General features: G+C 45.3%; 2 protein-coding genes across 3 annotated transcripts; both read left to right on the forward strand.

The window, feature by feature from the left end:
* Positions 1–441: 441 nt before the first annotated feature.
* On the forward strand, positions 442–14,985 carry jak2b (Janus kinase 2b). Its single transcript, XM_067227709.1, has 24 exons — positions 442–771; positions 2,080–2,316; positions 3,338–3,461; positions 3,657–3,774; positions 5,072–5,217; positions 5,463–5,754; positions 6,070–6,189; positions 6,450–6,607; positions 6,785–6,896; positions 7,012–7,198; positions 7,551–7,675; positions 7,995–8,129; positions 8,318–8,405; positions 8,555–8,682; positions 8,876–9,014; positions 9,332–9,483; positions 9,627–9,777; positions 10,193–10,329; positions 10,610–10,799; positions 11,829–11,953; positions 12,325–12,497; positions 12,699–12,816; positions 13,197–13,310; positions 13,997–14,985. The coding sequence occupies exons 2-24, from the start codon at positions 2,094–2,096 to the stop codon at positions 14,102–14,104; spliced, it is 3,363 nt and encodes a 1,120-aa protein (XP_067083810.1). The 5' UTR covers positions 442–771; positions 2,080–2,093; the 3' UTR covers positions 14,105–14,985.
* A 710-nt stretch (positions 14,986–15,695) lies between these two features.
* On the forward strand, positions 15,696–19,475 carry zgc:114041 (uncharacterized protein LOC574425 homolog). 2 transcript variants are annotated; one of them, XR_010874776.1, is made up of 6 exons: positions 15,696–15,807; positions 16,085–16,305; positions 16,794–16,937; positions 17,340–18,128; positions 18,313–18,619; positions 19,043–19,475. XR_010874776.1 is itself a non-coding variant. In XM_067228144.1 (5 exons), exons 2-5 carry the CDS (start codon positions 16,095–16,097, stop codon positions 18,540–18,542), a joined length of 1,374 nt encoding a protein of 457 aa, XP_067084245.1. In that variant the 5' UTR covers positions 15,696–15,807; positions 16,085–16,094; the 3' UTR covers positions 18,543–19,475. The 2 variants fall into 2 exon arrangements, 1 of the variants encoding a protein (XP_067084245.1); XM_067228144.1 differs by having other exon boundaries at positions 18,313–19,475.
* Positions 19,476–21,117: the final 1,642 nt, after the last annotated feature.

Genomic DNA, 21,117 nt, shown 5'->3' on the forward strand with positions numbered 1-21,117 from the left:
ATCATATCTGCAGCAAGCAACAGTAGGCTACTTAATATTGTATTTATATTTTCATTAACTTCATAATATTCATAACGTTGGGTCAACAGGTCAATGTCTACAGTTTCCATTACACTTCTGTACACAGACGATTTGGTGCGACATAATAGCCAGTCTACTACCTGTGTTATTCGCCAACAGATTAAGGATACTAGGTACTAGAGTCGATTCAGAACTAAGTAGCACTAGATGGGGCGTAAACAAACAAACAGTGCAACTAACACCCAGTTATCAAGATATTATTGACAGAGCATTCTCACTGCTGGCAGTGACTCGTGTCAGAAGCGACGAATCCATGTCTTGCTGGGTTTGACGCCAACCGAGTGAGGAAAAATTGACATCCAGCCTAGCTAACGAGCTATTATTAGCTACACGATAGTGCTAGTGGTGCTAACGTCTCGACAGTTATTTGGTGTAGGTCGGAACGTTAGCTTGGCTAGCTAAATAATAATGTATGGCTAGCTAGATATGCGTAGCTATGTATACATGATGACCTTGCGTGGGTGTAACGTTAGCAAAATGAAGTGTTCACGATTTCTGATACATTTATAATGAGTCTTCACTTGGACAAACATCTCGACGACCCTGGAGATCCGATCATTGAATCGAACCTGGCTGGACCTGTCAAGTAGCCTACCCGACTTGCCACTACTTGACAAGCCCCTCACTAACCTCGTACTGGAAAGCTTACTAGCTAGCTGAGCTAGCTAGCTGTATAGATTAATCGGACAAGTAAGTGACGCTAGCTAACTTCAACAGGTTAGGCTATGATAATACATAGTTTTGTTATGGCAGCTAACGAGCAGAAGTTAACAGAATTACTCGCTTTAGCAAAACTATCACGTTGTTTGCTAGCAATTTGTTTGCTAAGTGTTCTGTGTGTTGGCTAGCAAGTACAGGGTTCTGACATTTAACGTGAGTTCTAGTAGATAAGTAGTTATTGATGGATGACTGTATGACTTAGGTAACCAATTTAGCTAACGTTGTTTGCTTCTGTTATGTGGACCAAATTGTTTGTCATTATGCAACAATGTTTTCCATATAGATTTTGTGATTTGGCACCAACATTTGCTAGGGTAACACCATAGCAGCTAACTTGTCTAGCCAGCTAGTGCTGCTAGATAGATTGTGCAGCCTGGGGCAGGGGCCAGATACTATAGCTATCAGTAACGTTAGCACCGATCTGCAGTTATGGGGACTAGCTAGCTAGCCAACATTCAGCAATGCAATATTAGTTAGTTAAACAGCTGCCTGGGTCAGGGTATATAACAATGCGTCAGCAGCTATGCAACTATTGTCAACTAGCTTGCACTAAGTCAGTGCTTAAAGAACATTGCTCAATTTCGATATGTCAACAAGTTCGAAGTTGCACTAACTCAGGGCTATGGGTTTTAGTGAGCTAATTGAATAGCAGGCAATGTTAGTGCTAGTAACGTTAATCTAGAAAAATTGATAAACGTAGACGGTATTCTGAGTTTGGCACCTAACTGCCGCAGACAGACCCTTATTAAAAGATGTAATATAAAGTTAGATGGACGGCATGGTAGGGGAAACTAAATACGGATGCATAGTTGTGGGAGGCCTGCCATGTAGAGATAGCAATTGTTGATATTGCATGCTTTGCCTGGCCTACGATGTTGTCAGCCATTTGAGCATCAGAAAGTTGGACATTTCAGTGTAGCTATAGTCACGAATCTCCCTCCGGCCACCCTCATTTGTCAGTGTTTGTCTTGTAGGACTGTCCTATCATCAGCTGCACATCTTAGGCCCACAGGCCGTGTCAGGAGGTGTGTGTGTGTGCGCGTGTGTGTGTGCGTGCGTGCGAGGGGAGGTGGTGTTACATACACCATCGCCACTTGTAGGGCTATCATTTGCTTTATTGATACCATAGAAAACGAATGATTGCAGCACACTGACTACTTATATTCCACAGGATTTCCTTAACCTCTTCATCATAACATGTTGCCTGATTTGTCTAGCCCATTAGGCAACAAGACTTTCATCTAAAGATAATTTGATCTCTGTTCTCATCAACTAAAGGGGCTCATTTATACATGGCCTGTGTTCCTGCAATGGACTTGGAGCCCCTCACGCACCCCCCCGTGCACCAGAACGGGAACGCCCTCCGAGAGCGGCTGGGCTCCAGGCTGGCTGACGCCGTGCTGAGAGTCCAACTCTACCACAGCAGTCAGGGAGGGGCCGACTGCCCCCCCCTCTGCTTCCCACCTGGGAACTACGTAGCGGAGCAGATCTGCATCGAGGCTGCCAAGGAGTGCAGTGAGTACCAGGCTTCCATGGCACAGCTGGGTAGAGGGGCACGAAGGATCTCCGTTTCCACTTTGGGCCATGAACTAAAAGACGTAGTCTCAGCTGTTGATTTCCTATGAATGTTCACAAACGAAAGAGAGGGCGTCGTTCAGTTTGAACGGCGCCTTGAGATTGGATGTTCTGTTCAAGCCCAGCTCGCTGAAAGGTTATGGGATTTTCTGGAAGAAAGTTTGTTGGGGTCGATTGCAATAGCCGACTGTGTTGAGCTCAACAACTTTATTCCAGTCTTTCTACCTGTATTTACTGTTGTCAAGGATAAGCAGAAGTATGTTCACTGGGAGTCTAGTGAGTTCTGCCATAGACACTCTGAATCGTCATAATTGTTCGAGCCGACCATGAGAGGAGATACCAACCTGCACGTTTTTATTTCTGTTGATAAACAAAACATGACATTTTAGTGTTTGCGAGGAGATACTCCACCAATGCGCATATGTGAAAGCTGCTGGAGAATGTTAACTGTCCTGGCTCTGCAGTCATGTTTCCGTGTTTTCGCGGTCATGGTGTAAACTCTTCTATTGGCTGTTATGCATACGCCCAGCTTTGGTTGTTTCTCACAAATATTTAACTGTTGGTGGTTGGGGATAGAATATAGATTGTTGTACTTATTTTGTATTGTTGGACCCCCTCTACCTTTTACTTGACCATATGACGCCTGTTAAAATAATACATGGCAACCATATCACATATAATCAAACTACACAAAAAAGACACCTAAAACCCTACTAATGAATTAATACAGTTATACTACACGTGCAATCAAATTGCTTTCAATAAAATATTTACAGACCCCTCCCTTGGTTGGCATATAGTCGATAAAGTTTTGAATTATGCTGTCTGATTACATCATGAAATGTATTACAGTTCTTCAGGTCACCCCTAATTCGGCACATCTTCGGTCAAACACTGTTCAAAACTCTTGTTGCTAACTTTAAGCTACTGCTAATATTGTTGGGCCCTCCTCCTTCCTTAGATGTGTCCCCCCTGTACTGCAGTCTGTTTGGCCTCTTCAGGGAGAGAGACAGCATCTGGTTCCCACCCAATCATGTCTTCCAGCTCGATGAATCATCCAGCGAGGATGTGGTGTTTAGAATTAGGTACGAGTGGTGTTACAAACGTTGTTTACCTGTTTATATGTCTTGTCTATGTATGTATGTAAATATACTGTTGGTATATTTACTGTACACTTTATAAATACTGTGTTAGTATATAGATGTTCCTGAATTTATTAAATGATAACACTTCCATATCTTTGTTCTCTTTCCCCACAACTCAACGCTGTTCTGTGATAGGTACTATTTCCCCGGGTGGTATAGCAGTGGGGCTTCGAGAGCCTATCGGTATGGAGTCACCAAAGGCTCTGAGAGTCCGGTCCTTGATGACTTCATCATGACGTACCTCTTTGCTCAGGTGAGAGTCGACACTTGTGTCCGTGTCAAGAAGCCGTGTCGCGTCCCATACGGCCAGTCTAGGGAACATATCACAGCTGGGTCTGTAGCCTGTGGAGAAGCAGCAGTTGGCAGCCACTTTTGTCTGACAACAAAGCATATGACTGTCTGTCTTTTGAAGGAGTCTGAGTTGTCAGCTTGAGATTTCCGCTGGAGTCACACACAAGGACTATTTGATATAGTATATTTCTCCTGCTGTTGATGAGGCCCCATTTATTAGGCACCGTGACCATTCACTGTAGGGAGCGAGAGGGATCAGGCAGGGGCATTGGAAGCTTGTTTGACCATCAATATTTTTGTTTGGAATTTTGACAGTTTATGACGTAGGCTTGTCTGCTCGCCCGTATTAGCAGAATTATCTTGATAGTCAAAATAGGGGACTCTTCTGATGAGATGTTTTATTATATTGAGATTATTTTTCCATTCCTCTATCCTCAACCCTTTGTCCACGTTTAATCGTTTTTTTGTTATGTTATAACACTAAAAATCAGTCCTGCTTGGTATTGGTATAATGTTTTCATATTTGTTGTCATTTTTCATAATTGAATCATAATTTATGATAACATTTAATAACATATTCTGGTGAGCCTGAAGGAGCCGTAGCTCCACCCCCTCAAGTTTATTGAATTTAGCAACAACAGCAACAACTAGCTAAATCAATTGCAGATATCAGAACAGACCTACCTGCAGTCTCTGAGTGTTTTATGTGTCAATTAATTTGTCTTTGCATTGTACCAGCTGACTAACAGAATGCAGGTTATATAAACCGTCTGTGATCTGACGTAGATAGGTTGGGTTTTGCCCCGCCTGATACAAAACCTGAGCTGAAAACGGGTGAATAACTGTTCAACGGTCTAACTCCACATTTCAGTGCGACAAAGTTTTAGAGCTTTGCACATGCTTTCATCAACTCATTTCACCCGTATACAACGTACTGAGAAGCAAATCGTGAAATGTGCTTTACAGCACCTTTTAAAGCTGTTTTATAATCTCTGAACTCTAATTGAAACACAGTACGGGATTATATGGAATTATTCCCTAGACAATGTGGGACCTCCTGATCGGCTTTAGAATGTTTAAAACAGTGGACTTTGTTGCAGAGGTTCGTTATGATCTTGAACAAAAGATCCGGAACCGTTTGTGACCTTGACCGTCAGAACACACTCAGCCGTGCACTCGGTTAGGGCGCAGCCCCAGCTCGTTCATACCTGATCACTAACCCGGCCGTCTGTGTTTGCGCCCGTCCGTCTGGGTCGCAGTGGAGGAGTGACTTTGTGAACGGCTGGGTGAAGATCTCCAACTCCCACGAGAGCCAGGAGGAGAGCCTGGGCATGGCCGTGCTGGACATGATGCAGCTGGCCAAGGAGAAGCACACGTCTCCGCTGGACATCTACAACGCCATGAGGTAAACGGGCGACCCGTCACCACGCTCCATCAAAGAGTTTCACCACATCTAAACACTTTCTGTCATCTTACCGATAGAGAGACTTGTTTTACTCCGATATAACCCGTTTGGGTGTGGCAAAATGCTTTTGTGATTGGAATCTAGACTAAGACCACAGTTGCGTTTATATATAGCTGAGGTAAGGCTGAATATCAGACAGCAATCAACACGTCGACGCGACCCTGTGCCTCTCTCTCCCGTGTCAGCTACAAGTCCTTCCTGCCCAAGGACATGCGGGCCCACATCCAGGACTGCAACTTCCTGACGCGCAAGCGGATTCGCTACCGCTTCAAGAAGTTCATCCAGCAGTTCAGCCAGTGCCGGGCCACGGCGCGTGACCTGAAGCTCAAGTACCTCATCAGCATGGAGTCCCTGGAGACGGCCTTCTACACGGAGCGCTTCCAGGTCAGGGAGCCTTCGGCGGGACAGGTCACCATCACCGTGGCGGCGGACCAAGGGATCCAGTGGAGCCGGGACAAGCACAAGAACGCGGAACAGGCACTGTTTCTATCTGTTTGGTTTTGTCGTGTTGTGTTTTATGTGCCGCGTTCCGTAGCTCATGTTGCGGAAAGTGGTTCGTACCTGGGCAACATATTTTTGTTAGATATTTGGACCAAAGGTTCCCAAGACAATCTTTTTTACATTTAGATCCAACCCATACTTGTTCAGCTGCCCCGTAAATCAAGCATCGCCTGATTTACAATAGTGTCGTTTTACCGATCCGTTTGTAGAGGGTGGGCCCAGTTAGTAAAAATAAATGCTTGTGTAAACACACTATCAGTCTAACTCCATGATGGGTTGTGTTGTGCGCAGGACTTGCAGACCTACTGTGACTTCCAGGACGTTACCGACATCAGCATCAAACAGGCTAACAAGGAGGGCTCCATGGAGACTCGAGTAGTCTCCATCAACAAGCAGGACGGGAAGACTCTGGTACAGCTAACATCCTCAAACCTGCATTGGCCACACAGATAATGCCTCAAATAGATTCACTTATTTTTTGCATCGCATGTGTAATGTGTAGTTTGGTTCAGCTGGCATAACAGGCATACAGTACTAGTCTAGTTTGGACACATTCTCCCCAAATGTGTCCAAACTTTTGACTGGTACTGTACATGTATCCGTGGCTGGTAAGCCAGCTGTCGTTCATGTGTATTCGACGTTGACTCCCTTCTCGTTCTTGTGCCTGTCAGGAGCTCGAGTTTCCAAGTCTGGCCCAGGCTCTGTCCTTCGTGTCGCTCATCGACGGCTACTACCGCCTCACGACGGACGCACACCACTACCTCTGTAAAGAAGTGGCCTCGCCCAAGCTCGTCGAAGCCATCAGCTGTCACTGTCACGGACCCATCTCGTAAGTGACTCCTGCGGGGCGCGGGCATTCCATTTTTGGGGGGGGGGGGGGGGGGGGGGGGGTGTGCCAGCCAACATGGCGACCCCCCCCCCCCCCCTTTCTTGCACCTCGCCGCTTGACTGGTTATCTTGGTGTTTCCCCTTCCCGCTGCTCACGTTGATGTTTCTCCTGTCGTAGAATCGAGTTCGCCATCAATAGGCTACAGAAGTCTGGAAATAAGCGTGGCCTGTACCTGCTCAGGTGCAGCCCCAAGGACTTCAACAAGTACTTTCTGACCTTCGCCGTGAGGGTACGTAGAAAACCACGCCGCCTCAGCGGATGCCGTTTTCGAAAACAACCGTCCGCTTGGTGAAATAACGTCCAATCAAATGAAAGCATCCTCTCTCTGTGTGTGTTTGTGTCAGGTGTACGACGTCGTGGATTACAAGCACTGTCAGATCACCAGGTCGCCTTGCGGGGAGGTGAACCTGAGCGGCACCAAGAGGAACTTTGGCAGCCTGCAGGAGCTGCTGAGCTGCTACCAGAAGGAGACCGTGCGCTCGGACGGGATCGCCTTCCAGTTCAGCAAGCGCTGCCCGCCCAAATCCAAAGGTGAACGGCCTTCAGCTGTTGGTAGTGTAATAGATACTTACATTTAGTCATTTTAGCAGACTCTCTTATCCAGAGCGACTTACAGTAAGTACAGGGACATCCCCCCCCCCCCCTCCCAGAGGCAAGTAGGGTGAAGTGCCTTGCCCAAGGACACGTCACTTAGCACGGCCAGGAATCGAACCGGCAACCTTCTGATTAATAGCCCGATTCCCTAACCACTCAGCCATTTGACCCCCAGATGCCCCCCCAGATACTTGTAGGACGAACTGTTCGATCTAGACTCCTAAGGAAGAGACTCTGGCCTGGTCGTAATGGTTAAGTCATCCTGTTCTATGTCATCTTCCTCACACAGAATTGTCCAGTTTACTTGTATGCAGGAGCAACAAGGCCTCTGAAGTGTCTCTCTCTCCCTTGCTGTCGCGACACCACATTAGCCAAATGGTGTTCCACAAGATCAAGAAAGAGGACCTTGAGTTTGTAAGCAGCACGATTTATTTAATGCCACGGAATATCTTCCTTTTGCTCAGCGCATGTGCATGTTCCAACATTCTGAATGGAAAGCCTGCAGAGTACGAGGACACAACAATACATCAGAATTTGACCGAGCAACATTTGGATGAGGAAGAAAGTTTCTTGGCACATGCTTCAAAGTGCAATATTTTTGAAATACTTAGAACTTGAAAAAACTTGTGTGTTTTTGCCAATGCAACTCTAGCAACCAAAAAGTAGATAGCAATTTTTTTTGTGTGTGTGTCTGTAACCAAAAATATTGAACAGGGACTGTCCTGTGTTCCAGAATGACAGTTTAGGTCAAGGTACGTTTACAAAGATCATCAAAGGAGTCCGTAAGGAGCTTGGGGACTACGGGGAGATGCACCAAACGGAAGTCATCATGAAAGTTCTAGAACAAGCGCAGAGGAGCTACTCAGAGGTCAGTAAGGACAGGGTTTCAAACTGGGGTGGTTCTTCTTCTGTTCATCTGGCCCTCGGGAACCCGGACGGTTTGCTTGGCAGAAAACGACGCCCATGTCGTAATGACGGACTATGTCCTCTCTCTCTGTCTCTCTCTCTCTGTCTCTCTCGCTCTCTCTCCCTCTCTCCCTCTGTCTCCTCCTGCAGTCTTTCTTCGAAGCTGCCAGCATGATGAGCCAGCTGTCACACAAACACCTGGTTCTAAACTACGGAATGTGTGTGTGCGGGGAGGAGAGTGAGTGCTCTGCGCACACACACACACACACTGTTATTGTGATGTGATTTATTTTGATTCACACGGAGGTGCCCTTATCTCTAGGTGGGGGAAAACAAACAGCTGCTCCTGATCTTACCCTTTTTGTAAATGTGGGTAAATCCTTTCAGATATCATGGTGCAGGAGTTTGTGAAGTTTGGCTCTTTGGACACGTACCTGAAGAAGAACAAGAACTCTGTCAATATCCGGTGGAAACTTGAAGTGGCCAAACAGCTGGCCTGGGCCCTGAACTTCCTGGTAAGAAGCAGACATAACAAACCGTGTTTCAAACCACCAGATGGGCTTGAAAAACAACATGTTAACTAGACCGCGGATATGCTGGTGGCGATGTATCAAAGCACCGTTCAGAGTCTGGTAGACTTGGCTGTCCCGGGGCTTATCAGGACGTCAAGGCGTCCTCGTTCACTGTCTGGTTCCTCTCGCCCTGCAGGAGGAGAAGAACATCGCCCATGGGAACGTCTGCCTTAAGAACGTCCTCCTTGTCCGGGAGGAGGACCACAAAACGGGGAATCCTCCTTTCATCAAACTCAGTGACCCAGGCATCAGCATTACCGTCCTGCCTAAAGAGAGTGAGTCGTCGTTCCCCCCCCCCCCCCCCCCCCCTCAACTTCTCACTCGTACCTATGTCCCTCGGGGCAAAATGAAGTTCTATCTATGCTATCCAACCCTCTATCCATTCATCAGTTCTCCTATCAGTCCGTCCATGGTGTGTTACTTCCAGTGTGCCACAAGGGGGCGACAGTTATTCAAACTCCCAGCGGGGAGGCTCCAACACATCCCGTTCGCGGCACGACCACAACACCCCCGATCGTCGCGTCTCCCTTGTGGCTGTCCGCGGGACAGACCACAGATTCGGGCGGCGGTGACATGTCTTCCTGTCTTCCAGTCCTGACGGAGAGGATCCCCTGGGTGGCGCCAGAGTGCATCGAGGACCCCGGCTGCCTGAGCCTGGCGGCCGACAAGTGGAGCTACGGGACGACGCTGTGGGAGATCTGCAGTGGGGGAGAGAAGCCCCTGGGCACCCTGGACAACTCCAAGGTGAGGAGGAGAACACTGCGGGGGGAGCAGCTCGGTGGTTAGAGCATTTGACCGCAGGACAGGAGGTCGCAGGTTCAAATCCCGCGCCCCGTACCGTCTGTCCGTTCACCCTCGGTAACTCTTTGATTCTCCCCCGGGTGCAGAAGAAGCTGTTTTACGGGGACCGCCACCAGCTACCCGCGCCGAAGTGGACGGAGCTTGCCAACCTGATCACCAGCTGCATGGACTACGAGCCGTCCTTCAGGCCCACCTTCAGAGCCGTCATCCGCGACCTCAACAGCCTGTTCACCCCGGGTCAGTACCTTGCTAGCGGGGAGTTGTGTTACCGGGGGGCTGCCTGATGCTGACACCGGATCTGTAGCGCTTGTGTACGGTTTGGTGTCTGTGCTTTTTCTGGAGCCGGACCAGGACCCTCGCGGTCGGAAAGCGAGCTAACAGAAAGAAATTCGGCAGATCTGGGTTTTGAAATGTGATATGTACGTCAACACAGTTATGTAGACAAGGACTGCAGAGAAGAATCTGGTGACTCTAATAATAGACTTTATAAACAATGTGACATATTTGAAAAGGGGGGGGGTCTTCAAACAGGTGTGTGCGTGCGTATATGGTATGCAAGTATATGTATTTAAAAAAAAAAACTATTGGTATCATGTTTACTATTCCTTCAAAACATGATATTTGACTGGTGGCTCTCTCCCTCCATCCCCAGACTATGAGCTGATCGTGGAGAGTGACATCCTGCCCAACAGAACCGGAGGGTCCACCTTGCTGTCCGGGGCCTTTGAGAACGGAGAGCCGGCCCAGTTTGAGGAGAGACATCTCATCTTCCTCCAGCTGCTGGGCAAGGTGAGGGCGTCCCCCCCCCTTTTCATCACCGTCATTAACCATACATAGCCCTTACGAGGTCTTTAACTTGACTCAGTCTCCGTAGCTCCTGTCTTAGTGGGTCTTTTCACAACGCCACGTTGGCATCATAAAATGTTTATATTATCTCTTATTATTATTATTATTATTATTACACATTATCCCAGTCACATACTGATGTGACTTGTTGTTATTTAGATAGATCTTGAGTTAACTCCTCCCCCCTCCTTGCTCTATAACGGTGTTTGGCTTCTTCTTCAAGGGCAACTTCGGCAGTGTGGAGATGTGCCGGTATGACCCGCTGCAGGACAACACGGGGGACGTGGTGGCCGTGAAGAAGCTCCAGCACAGCTCCGCCGAGCACATGAGGGACTTTGAGCGGGAGATCGAGATCCTCAAGTCCCTCCAGCACGAGAACATTGTCAAGTACAAGGGCGTGTGCTACAGCGCAGGTACGTCAGGCCGGACAATGATTGGTTAAGAGCAGGGGTCCCCAAAAAAGAAATTCTGCGAGGGCCATAAAATGTTTCCTTTTTTTAATGTGGGGCCGGGTTGGTCTGTAACAGAAAATTGCATGGGCCGGAGTGACTATTAGTAGTATTGTGGAGCTTATATTATCATTTTAAATGTATTTATTATGCTAGATTAGTTTATTATTTTGTTATGCTCCGTACATATCAAGGGATATATAGCCTATTAAAAAAGCATTATTACCATCGTAATGACCTTTTTTTATATTCATTGCTATTGAAATCCAAACATTTACATACTTCTGCATATTAATCAGTGTGAACTGATACAGATGTGTCTCTGGCATTGTTCAGAGGGCCCAGGAAGTGTCTCCTGTAGATCTTGGCAGTGGTGTTACACTCCAGCTTGGTGCGTGTGGTGGGGGACAGGGGCTGGATCTGCTCATAGTCACCAGGGTCCCTCAGCTCGTGATTGGTGCCCTCGATCCAGTAGCCCCCGAACTGCGGCAGCAGGATGAGAGTGTACGGGCCGTATTCGACCGCGGGCCGTGCTGGGCAGGGGGGGCAACCATGCCCCATTACTGCCACATGGGCACCCCTGTCACACAGGCAGGGAGAGAGACAGGCAGGGAGAGAGACAGGCAGGGAGAGAGACAGGCAGGGGGAGAGACAGGCACACTAGGTGGGATGTTTAGCGGCGTGTAATTGCATCACCCATCCCTGTCTGGATTCCCGTGTGAGGTCACATGATCACGTGAGCGGAGGAGAGGGGTGACCGTTCAAGGGTTCCGTGACTGTGGAACCGCGATTCTCCTTGACTCGGTTCCCTGACACTCTAGACCGTTTCTCAACTCCGACCTCTGAAATACCGCAGAGCTATGCACATCTGATCCTTGACCTTCTGCTGCACTTTTCATATGCACTACTTGTACACCGCTTTGGTTACAAGAGTCTTGAGGAATGAAGAAAATGGGAAATGTAATGCTTCTTGTTGTCGGATGTGTCCTGCAGGCAGGAGGAACCTGCGACTCATCATGGAGTACCTGCCCTTCGGAAGCCTCCGCGATTACCTCATCAAGAACAAGGAGAGGATCGACCAAAAGAAACTAGTGCACTACACCTCCCAGATCTGCAAGGTACCCCTTCCAAATCTTTATCTCAAATAGCACTTCTCAAGTTTTCCAGTTCATTTCATAGGGAGTTTTTGTCCATTAAGTCTGTTATTGTCTTTGGTCTGCATTTGATGAAAGGCTTGGTTTTCTTGTCATTTAAACCACTTCATTTGGGAGTGTTATATCTTGTACATCACTGGTCTTCAGGGCCAGTAGCAGGGCAAGATCAATCAGACATGTTTTTTGAAAGCAACAGAATATCATGTGTTTTGTGTTGTTTGTTGTCCATGTCGCGTTCATTTCCATAATACATTTGGTGTTTCCTGAAAGTCAAGTTATGCTTTTGATGAGCAAACATGTTTCCTTGTCGTGTGTGTGTGTGTGTGTGTGTGTAGGGCATGGAGTATCTTGCCAACAAGAGATACATCCACAGAGATCTGGCAACGCGGAACATCTTGGTGGAGAGTGAACTGAGGGTGAAGATTGGAGACTTTGGCCTCACCAAAGTCTTGCCACAGGACAAGGAGTATTACATGGTCAAGGAACCTGGAGAGAGCCCCATATTCTGGTTTGACTCGTTTGAATAATTATCGTATTTTTTTTTTTGTGGCCACAGTCTAAAGCACTGACGGGATTGTTTTCAGGGGTGTTCTGCTGTAGTAAGCTGTCAGAGGCAGTATGTGGGGAGGCTGGGGGGAGGCGGTGTGAGAGATGAGCTTTCCTGGGGTTCGTTTCACTGAGGGATGTTTGTGGGCCTGTGCGTGTGCAGGTACGCCCCAGAGTCCCTGACGGAGAGCAAGTTCTCCGTGGCGTCAGATGTCTGGAGCTTCGGAGTCGTCCTGTATGAACTGTTCACCCACAGCGACAAGAACCTCAGCCCACCTGCGGTGAGTATTTATCTATCTCCCTTTCTATCTCTCTCCTCTCTCCATTGTACAAAACAGGCTCAGTACAACAGGACAGTATGTTCAAGATCAAACGTATTTTTGCCTTTTATGCTTACTTTTTCTGTTAAATAACATACCGTGAAACAGATCAAACAGATGGTATCAGCAGAGTCAACATTCCAGAAATGAATACTTATTCAGGTTTTTTGTATAGTTTTTATTATGTGACTTTTTATCTTACCTCTACCCCCTGGTTAAGGCCAGAGTGTCCGACATATAAAGTCATGTACATCACTTTTATCAACGCTCCTGACACAATGAAACCTCTCTCTACCTGACATCCCTCCCTGTCCTGATCCTCCCCTCTCCCGTCTACGCAGATGTTCATGGGCATGATGGGGAATGACAAGCAGGGACAGCTGATAGTCTACCATCTCATAGAGCTCCTCAAGTCAGGAAGCCGGCTGCCTCAACCTCTTCAGTGTCCACCAGAGGTGAGGGGTGGGGCCCTGTCATGATAAATGACTCAAAAACAAACAGCGTTTTTATCATACTCCGTTTGTGCCTTAATGGCCAAAGCAGTTACCTTATTTTCCGGACTATAAGTCGCTCCCGAGTATAAGTCGCATCAGTCAAAAAATCCGTTGTGAAGAGGAAAAAAACATATATAAGTCGCACTGGACTATAAATCGCATTTATTTCGAAATGTATTTAACTAAATCCAAGACCAAAAACAGACATTTAATCTGTAAAGGCAAGTTATTCAACTACACAATAGCACACAGAACAACAGGCTGAATAGGTGTCCGGTATGTTAACGTGACACATTAACAGTTATTCAGCTACACAATAGCTTAAAAAACATACCTGGGAGGCTGAATAGGCTAAATTAACATTACAAGCTAGCTAGTCCAACAAGCAAGTTATCGGTAAGCTAGTTAACCAAGCTCCCGATCTCATTCCACATCACTGAATCAATTGAACTTGTTTATCAAACATTTAAAAACATGTTGTTATATATATTTTGATATATAAGTTGTACCTGACTAAGTCGCAGGACCAGCCAAACTATGAAAAATAAGTGTGAAAATACGGTATCTGAAAAACAGGTCAAACTCTGTCTCTTACCACCTCTCTCCCCACCCCCAACCCCCCCTCTATCTCTCCTGCTCTCTCTCAGATCCATGAGATGATGCAGGAATGCTGGGACAACGACCCATGTTCACGGCCGTCTTTCAAGGAGCTGGCCCTGCGCGTCGACCTGTACTGGGACAGCAAGGATATTTAGAGAAACACCCCAAGTGCCCCCCCCCCCCCCCCCCCCACCTCTCTTCACGAAGAGGCTTCTGCGTTCACTCGGCTGCCAAGCGGGTGTCCTGGTGGAGACAAAGGGAAAACACTACCGTTTGTGCCATTGCGTGGCAAGAGATTCAACTGAGAAATTGAATCTTCTATCTACAGACCTGTATCAAGCAAGGTCTCATTGCTTTACAGTTGTGGTCCCAAAACAGCTGGAGCTGAAATTTGACGAATCAGAGCAAAGTTTACCGTAATATTTAGGATGCTGTGGAATAATATTGAACCCTTTTGAACATAATGTTAGTGATTTCCTAGTAATGCGAGAAAATCTGATGCTATCTCTTATATTTCAAATCAAAGTTTGAAATGTTTTACTCTATTTTAAAGCATTATGGTACTTTTTGCTCTGGCATGACAAATTCTGCTCTAGAAAATTCTGGCCCTGTTTGTGTGTGTGTGTATGTGTTTGGGTATCTGTGTGTGTGTGTATGTGTTTGGGTATCTGAGTGTGTGTGTGTTTGAGTATCTGAGTGTGTGTGTGTGGGTGTTTAGTTTGTGTTGTCCCTCTTGTTGACTGAGCTAGCGGGGCTAGCTTTCACCAACTTTTTCTCCCCCTATCAGAAGAATGAAAGAAGGATGGACTGATTAAGCTGAAAGATGGATTTTGTTATTTTTTGGGTATGTAAATACATATTTGTGTACATATTTTAAGAAGATTTTATAAGTTTTTTTTTAAATAAACATTTAAGTCTATATTTGAATTGCTGAAAAGCACTCAGTGTAAATGAAGTACATACACAGATGATTAAGAATACCTTATTGTTTTGTTTGTTTTTTTGCATTGTGAAAGAAATGGTGGGAGAATTATAAACAAATGTCTATGAATGCTGTGTGATGGACTGTCTTTACACATATTTTAACTATTTACGGTAGGCTACTGTACTACAGTACATCTGTCTGAGTGTAGGCTACTTTAACATACAGTCGCTGTGTAACAGGTCAACGCGACACAGATAATAGTTTCCTTGGGGAAGAAGGAAACAAAATATCACACTGGGTTGTATGTCTTGCTAGTGGGTAGCCAGGCTCCAAATACGTATTTAAGATACAAAAGTTATTTTATTAGGTTCCATTTCCCCAAATTTGCACTAGTCACTAATAAGCATCCTTTCTCAGTTCTTCACAATCAATGCGAATTCAAAATGTATATTTTCTTGAATATTAGTATAATCTGAACAAAAAATTACGTTTCACAATGCCACCAGTTAAGGTTGGTTCACTTTCCAAATTTAATCTATTAATCAATTGACGCTTATATTCAGTTTATAAGGACCTATCATTCCACTTGCACACATGCAAGAACAATCAGATAACAATGTTTTCGGGCAACAAAGCGTATCGTGACAGTAATGGCGGGTCCATGCGCTGAAACATTTGTTGACAACTTCAGTGCTTGGTCATGGAACATCATGTAGCGGATCTCCTTACAAGCTTGACCTATAATGTAGCCGACCTATAATGTAGCCTACCTACAGCCGCGTGGGAGCGGAGCCTATCCGTGATTTATAAACCTTTGACGGGACATCGACAAAGGCAGTTCAAGTTGTTGGCCTGCACCAGGACAGCGGAAAGGTCTACCTTGAAATCGCAACTGTAAGGACAGCAACGGAGTGAAGAGGCTGAAGCATAATCGTGAGTGATCAGCGTTCTGTCCTTAAAATATTCTGAACTTCATTCAACTTGCACGTAACGATATGACCGTAGCGAGGTGAAAAAAAGTTCACAAAGCGGTTTATTTCAGAAATGTAATGTCGCTTTTGGAAATCACTTTACATTTTGCATCCACTCCATTGTCATCCCCATCATAACCGGTTGCAGAATATAAATCCTATTTGTGTGCTTGAACACATTTGAAATTGTTATCTATGTCCCGTCCCCCCCACACTCAATTTATCCTATTTTCTTGCAGTCTGGTCCTGATGAAGAATAGAAAGTCCAGCGGGCCTCTTCCCCCGGATGGGGGCTATGGCTGGGTCGTGGTCACCTCTGCCTTCTTCATCATGGGCCTCACAGCTGCTGTCTCCAAGAACTTTGGCCTCTTTTTCATGGAAATCCAAACCCATTTTGGGATCCTCACCAGCACTTTGTCATGGGTCAACTCCACCGCCATAGCCATGTTCCACCTTGGAGGTAAGGGGGAATGCACAACATTGTACAGCAACTGACACAGTCCAGTCACATACAGTAGGTGATCTTGTATGGAAATGGATACATGGATTACAATGAGTTATACACACTATGTTCCCACTCCAGTCACCCATCTCTCACTGCTAAAAAGGTCTGCTAAAATACAAGAAAATTAACACTAAATTTGAAGAGAAAATGACTTAATACTAGTGAAATTATCTTGCTGCATGGACAGATAATTTTACACGACAAGATATCTTAAAATAAATTGGTTCCAGTTTAGAAGTAGGCTTAAGAATATACCCCAAATTAAAAGATAGAAACTATAGTTAATAATTTTAAAAACAAGATAATAAATATTCTATTTCCAGAACTAAGACTTTAAATCTTGGCAAGCCCAACAATTTGCAGTGTATTTCATTATACAGACATCATTAAATAAACACACATTTAAATCATGTGCATCTCAAAGTTTCTCATTCCCTCCCCAGCTCCACTGGCCAGTGCTCTGAGCCTCCGGTTTGGCCACAGGTGGATGATCATGCTGGGCGGGCTCCTTATCTTCTCAGGGATGTTGCTGGCTTCTCTTAGTACCAGTCTGACAGAGTTGTTCCTCGGCATTGGCGTTTTGCAAGGTAGGAAGGAACCTGGATGATATATGTGGGATTGCTGTTAGTTAATCAAACAAGACAACATCTAATATGATAACAAAGCCTCTCTTGGAAGAGAAATTAACCTGAAACGTAAAACACCCCACAAACACCCGAAACAGTCCACACTTCATGGCTAGGGTGGGTATATGGGGGCTAGGTATAGCTCAGTGGTAGAACATTTCAATCCAGATCAAGAGGTCACAAGATCATAATATTTTGCATGCATGACCAAAACATTGTTCTGTGAGTCACGTGACTCACTTGAATTTTAACCGACTCAAATCTGTGACATAGTACAAACATGACATAGTACAGTTCAGTTGTACAGTTCCCACACACACATGGAGAACCTGGACTTCAATTTGTCTCCTTCCTCCCTCCCAGGTTTGGGTCTGTCTTTCTGCTGGACACCAGCCAACAGCATGGTGAGTCACTACTTCCTGCGCTGGCGTCCCATAGCCTACGCCATCGCTAGCGCGGGGGAGTGCGTCTTTGCCATGATGTTCAGCCCCTTCTTCCAGTGGCTGATCGACACCTACACCTGGCAGGGCGCTCTGCTCCTCATCGGAGGCCTTCAGCTCAACCTCTGCGCCTGTGGTGCCGTTATGAGGCCCCTGGACACCCTCAAACCCCAGATCCCTGAACTAAACACAGAAACCACTGCCGACACACCTGTGGTTGTCATCCCGCCAAAGGAGAAGCCGAGCTTCCAGTGGTCTCTGCTCAGGAAACCTGAACTCGTCCTGTACATCCTGTTTGCCATATTTGCGGCTGCAGGCTTCTTCATCCCGCCCCTGTTCCTGGTGCCTTACGCTAGCAGTCTGGGGTTGGGGCAGTACTGGGCCGCATCCATCCTCTCCGTCATGGCCCTGGTTGACCTGGGCGGCCGTCTGGCCTGCGGCTGGCTGGCTAACATGAGGCTGATCAGGAATCTGCAGCTGGTCACCATGGTGGCGACCCTGCTGGGGGTCGTGCTGCTGCTGTTGCCCATCAGTCAGAACTACTGGAGCTTGCTGGTGTTCTCCTCGCTGTACGGCTTCTTTTATGGCAGTCTCGCGGCCGTGCACGTGACGGCAATTGTGGACATCGTGGGTCTGTCGAGGTTTGACAGCGGCCTGGGGCTTTTCATGCTCTTCAGGAGCATAGGAGGGTTTTTGGGACCACCTGCTGCAGGTAAGGAGGATTCTGTCAGTGTCGTGTCCGTGTGTCCGTCTTTGTCTCTGTGGAGGGTGGTTTAGCTGATGTTGTTGTTCCTCACAAACCCCTTACCCTGTATCATTGAGCAGTGGTGAAGGCTTGTTTTCCCTCCTCAAGCCGCTTTTGTGTCTGTGGTCTGATGTTTCTCCTCTTGACACAGGTTGGCTGGTCGATTGGACGGAGGGTTTTGATGTCAGTTTCTACCTGTCTGGAATCAGCCTCATCGTGTCGGGTGTTTTCGTAGCGCTTGTCGATCATCTCGTGAGGAAAAGAGATGCGTCCAGCGACGACCAAGAGCCCAGCTCAGACCCCGAGGCGAGTGCAGGCAAGACAGGGGAGAAGCCTGAGGAGATTCTAAACAGAAACCTTTCATCTGAAGAAATCGCATGACCCCTTCGTTTTAAACAAGTGACTTGGAGGCTTTAAGATCACACGGCGGATGACTGTGTCAAGGAACATTCCAGCAGGTATTGATGCATGTTCACGATTCATTTGTATAAATCCCTATGCTGAGTAGCTGACAAAATTCTTTAGGAGGTACTATTTTACTTTGAATTGAACAACAGTCTTGACAGAAATTGATATATTGAGCAGTTTTCTCACTTTTTAAATTGGTTGTGATTATTTGTTTGTGTGCTTTGCCTACAATTAGAGAGTTGGTGAACCTTCTTGTACCTTCTTATCATCGAAACATCACATTATCTCAGGGGACATGCACTCAATTATTACTTATTTATCAACATCAATCATGACACATCTTGACTAACTGGTTATTTCAATACCTTGCCTTCAGTTAACATCTCACACATTAAAGAAAAATAATCTAGAATCAGTCAGCAATAACAGGAAGTAATCCTAACTCATGTTGTATGAATCTGTTTGTCTGACAGGTGGGGTAGTGGATGAAGTGTTAAAACTACTGCCTCAAAATATTGCAGCATGTATGCAAAATAATATTGCACAGAGACAATCCAGTATTATTGTCTTAAGCAGCTGAGTGAGTCTTGAGGCTCTGGATGAAGATGTGGTTCCTAATACAATTTGTACTGTCGTACACTTGCAATCAGTGCCTATTTTATTGCCTGTTACTAAATGAAATGTTGTTGATGTTTTCTGTTGCCTTATCTTGTTTATTATGTTTACTGTATGCACCTGCCCAAGTAAATTCCTTGTTTGTGACCACTTACTTGGCGATTAAACACTATTCTTATTCTGATTCTTAGTTTTATTTTTTATTATAATAATTTCATTTATTGTGTAACAGTAAATGTTAAAATAGTTAAACAATTTAACAGAAGGATGTTCTAAGGAGGAGAATAATAGTACAGCTGTTTTTTTATGTGTAATTTATTATTTTATCTCAACATATTTAAATATATTATATACTGTCTACTGTATATATATGATATAATATAATAATAAATGGACCATGGCATCAGATATATAATGGTATACTTCTTTTTAAACTGTCTATTGTAGCAGCCACCAGGGAACGTTAACAGTCCCTTGTTCACAGGAGGGCAACATTCTAAATTTGCATTCTTGTCCCAAGATATGTGCTAAATTTAATTTGTGTACATTAGAGTTCACTGTATATTATAAAATATACACTATGGCCCCTTTTTCCCTGACATGGGTTAAGCCTATTCCTAAAGTAAGTGAAAACGTCAATGAAGATTTCCATTGAAAAAGTTTTTTGGCTATGACTAGGCTTAATCCATGTCTGGGAAACTGGGCCTATATTTTAGGGCATACGCTAAAGTTTACTCGAGGAAAAAAACTTCAGTGAGGCCTTCAAATGAGTTGCTTAGGTCTATTGTTCAATAATCAGTCATCCCATTTCTCATGTGAGCTACAAATATAATTGAAATACTATTGTAGTTGCCTTCTGCTATCTTGATTTGGTAATCGTCAACTGGGTTCAACATTCAAGGTTCAACTGTTTTCTCCTGAGAAGTTGGGTTAGACTGCTCACAGCCTGGTAGCCTGTCAACCCGGAATAGGTCATTACCATACCAGAGGGGAAAGCATACCCAAGGATAATTATAGCCTGTCTTATGCAATTCTACCATGCTTTAGGCTCTCACATAAGTCTTAAGGTTAAGTGACAGTCATATACATGTTTTTGAAGTCAGAGAAGCCATTTAATACTGATATCTGAAGACTGGTTAGTGGTATTAGCCATGATATTAAATGGATTAATTTCCCATTGGCTTTCATCATTTATTTGAAGTAGGCTTACTGAAACACACCTTGAGTAGTGGTAAGCCTTATTTAAAGGCCAATTAGTTGAAGAAGAAAGTAAGCTACTAGCGAACAAAAGTCACAAGACTTAAAATAGGCACTCATTTTGTGTTCTTTAATCTTACAGCCTAGTCTTGAAATGCCTTGACATCTTATGATAGGATAACTTAATGTCAAAAACACTTACCTAAAATGAAACCTATAATACAGGTGAGCGTCTGCTAAATTACTAAATGTAAATTATTTTATCAAGCAATGGTCTGGTTTGTGAGAGCCTTCCGTTATATTCCACTAGGTGGCGGCATTGTAAAAAGAAACACCAAAAGTACATTCCTCGGACAGCACTTGAAGTTTAGACTGTGTGCCAAACTCTGCAATTATGGAATTAGCACATGAACTCTAGGTGGTGAGTGATTTGTGTTATTTCATGATTCCTGAGGAGGACATTAATTCAGTGTCAGGCCTAACCGTTCTGAGACACAATAAGATAAACAATTCAGGGGGAAAATAAATCCTGGCCCCAGGTCTTCCCTACATCTTGGTGGCAAATGTCCAGTACATAGCTTGACTTATCCAGAGTCTTGGTGGTAAGATTCTGTAAAGGCACATTGATATTGGTATTTACATGAACAAAAACTTACAGGTCATGCTTTCCTAGTGAAAATGATGATATCTGGACATATTCTGTAAATAGGCGATGAAGTTGGATGTAGTAATATTC

This window comes from Osmerus mordax, chromosome 24 (assembly GCF_038355195.1).
Source record: "Osmerus mordax isolate fOsmMor3 chromosome 24, fOsmMor3.pri, whole genome shotgun sequence".
NCBI classification, from domain to species: domain Eukaryota; kingdom Metazoa; phylum Chordata; class Actinopteri; order Osmeriformes; family Osmeridae; genus Osmerus; species Osmerus mordax.

Bases quoted from the DNA above. Each gene is read 5' to 3' on its own strand.
- zgc:114041 (XM_067228144.1), top strand. From the start codon at position 16,095: ATGAAGAATAGAAAGTCCAGCGGGCCTCTTCCCCCGGATGGGGGCTAT. The intron at 16,306-16,793 runs GTAAGGGGGAAT...TTCCCTCCCCAG, and splicing joins AGCCATGTTCCACCTTGGAG to CTCCACTGGCCAGTGCTCTG. The intron at 18,129-18,312 runs GTAAGGAGGATT...CTCTTGACACAG, and splicing joins TTTGGGACCACCTGCTGCAG to GTTGGCTGGTCGATTGGACG.
- jak2b (XM_067227709.1), top strand. From the start codon at position 2,094: ATGGCCTGTGTTCCTGCAATGGACTTGGAGCCCCTCACGCACCCCCCC. The intron at 6,190-6,449 runs GTACAGCTAACA...TGTGCCTGTCAG, and splicing joins AGCAGGACGGGAAGACTCTG to GAGCTCGAGTTTCCAAGTCT. The intron at 11,954-12,324 runs GTACCCCTTCCA...GTGTGTGTGTAG, and splicing joins ACACCTCCCAGATCTGCAAG to GGCATGGAGTATCTTGCCAA.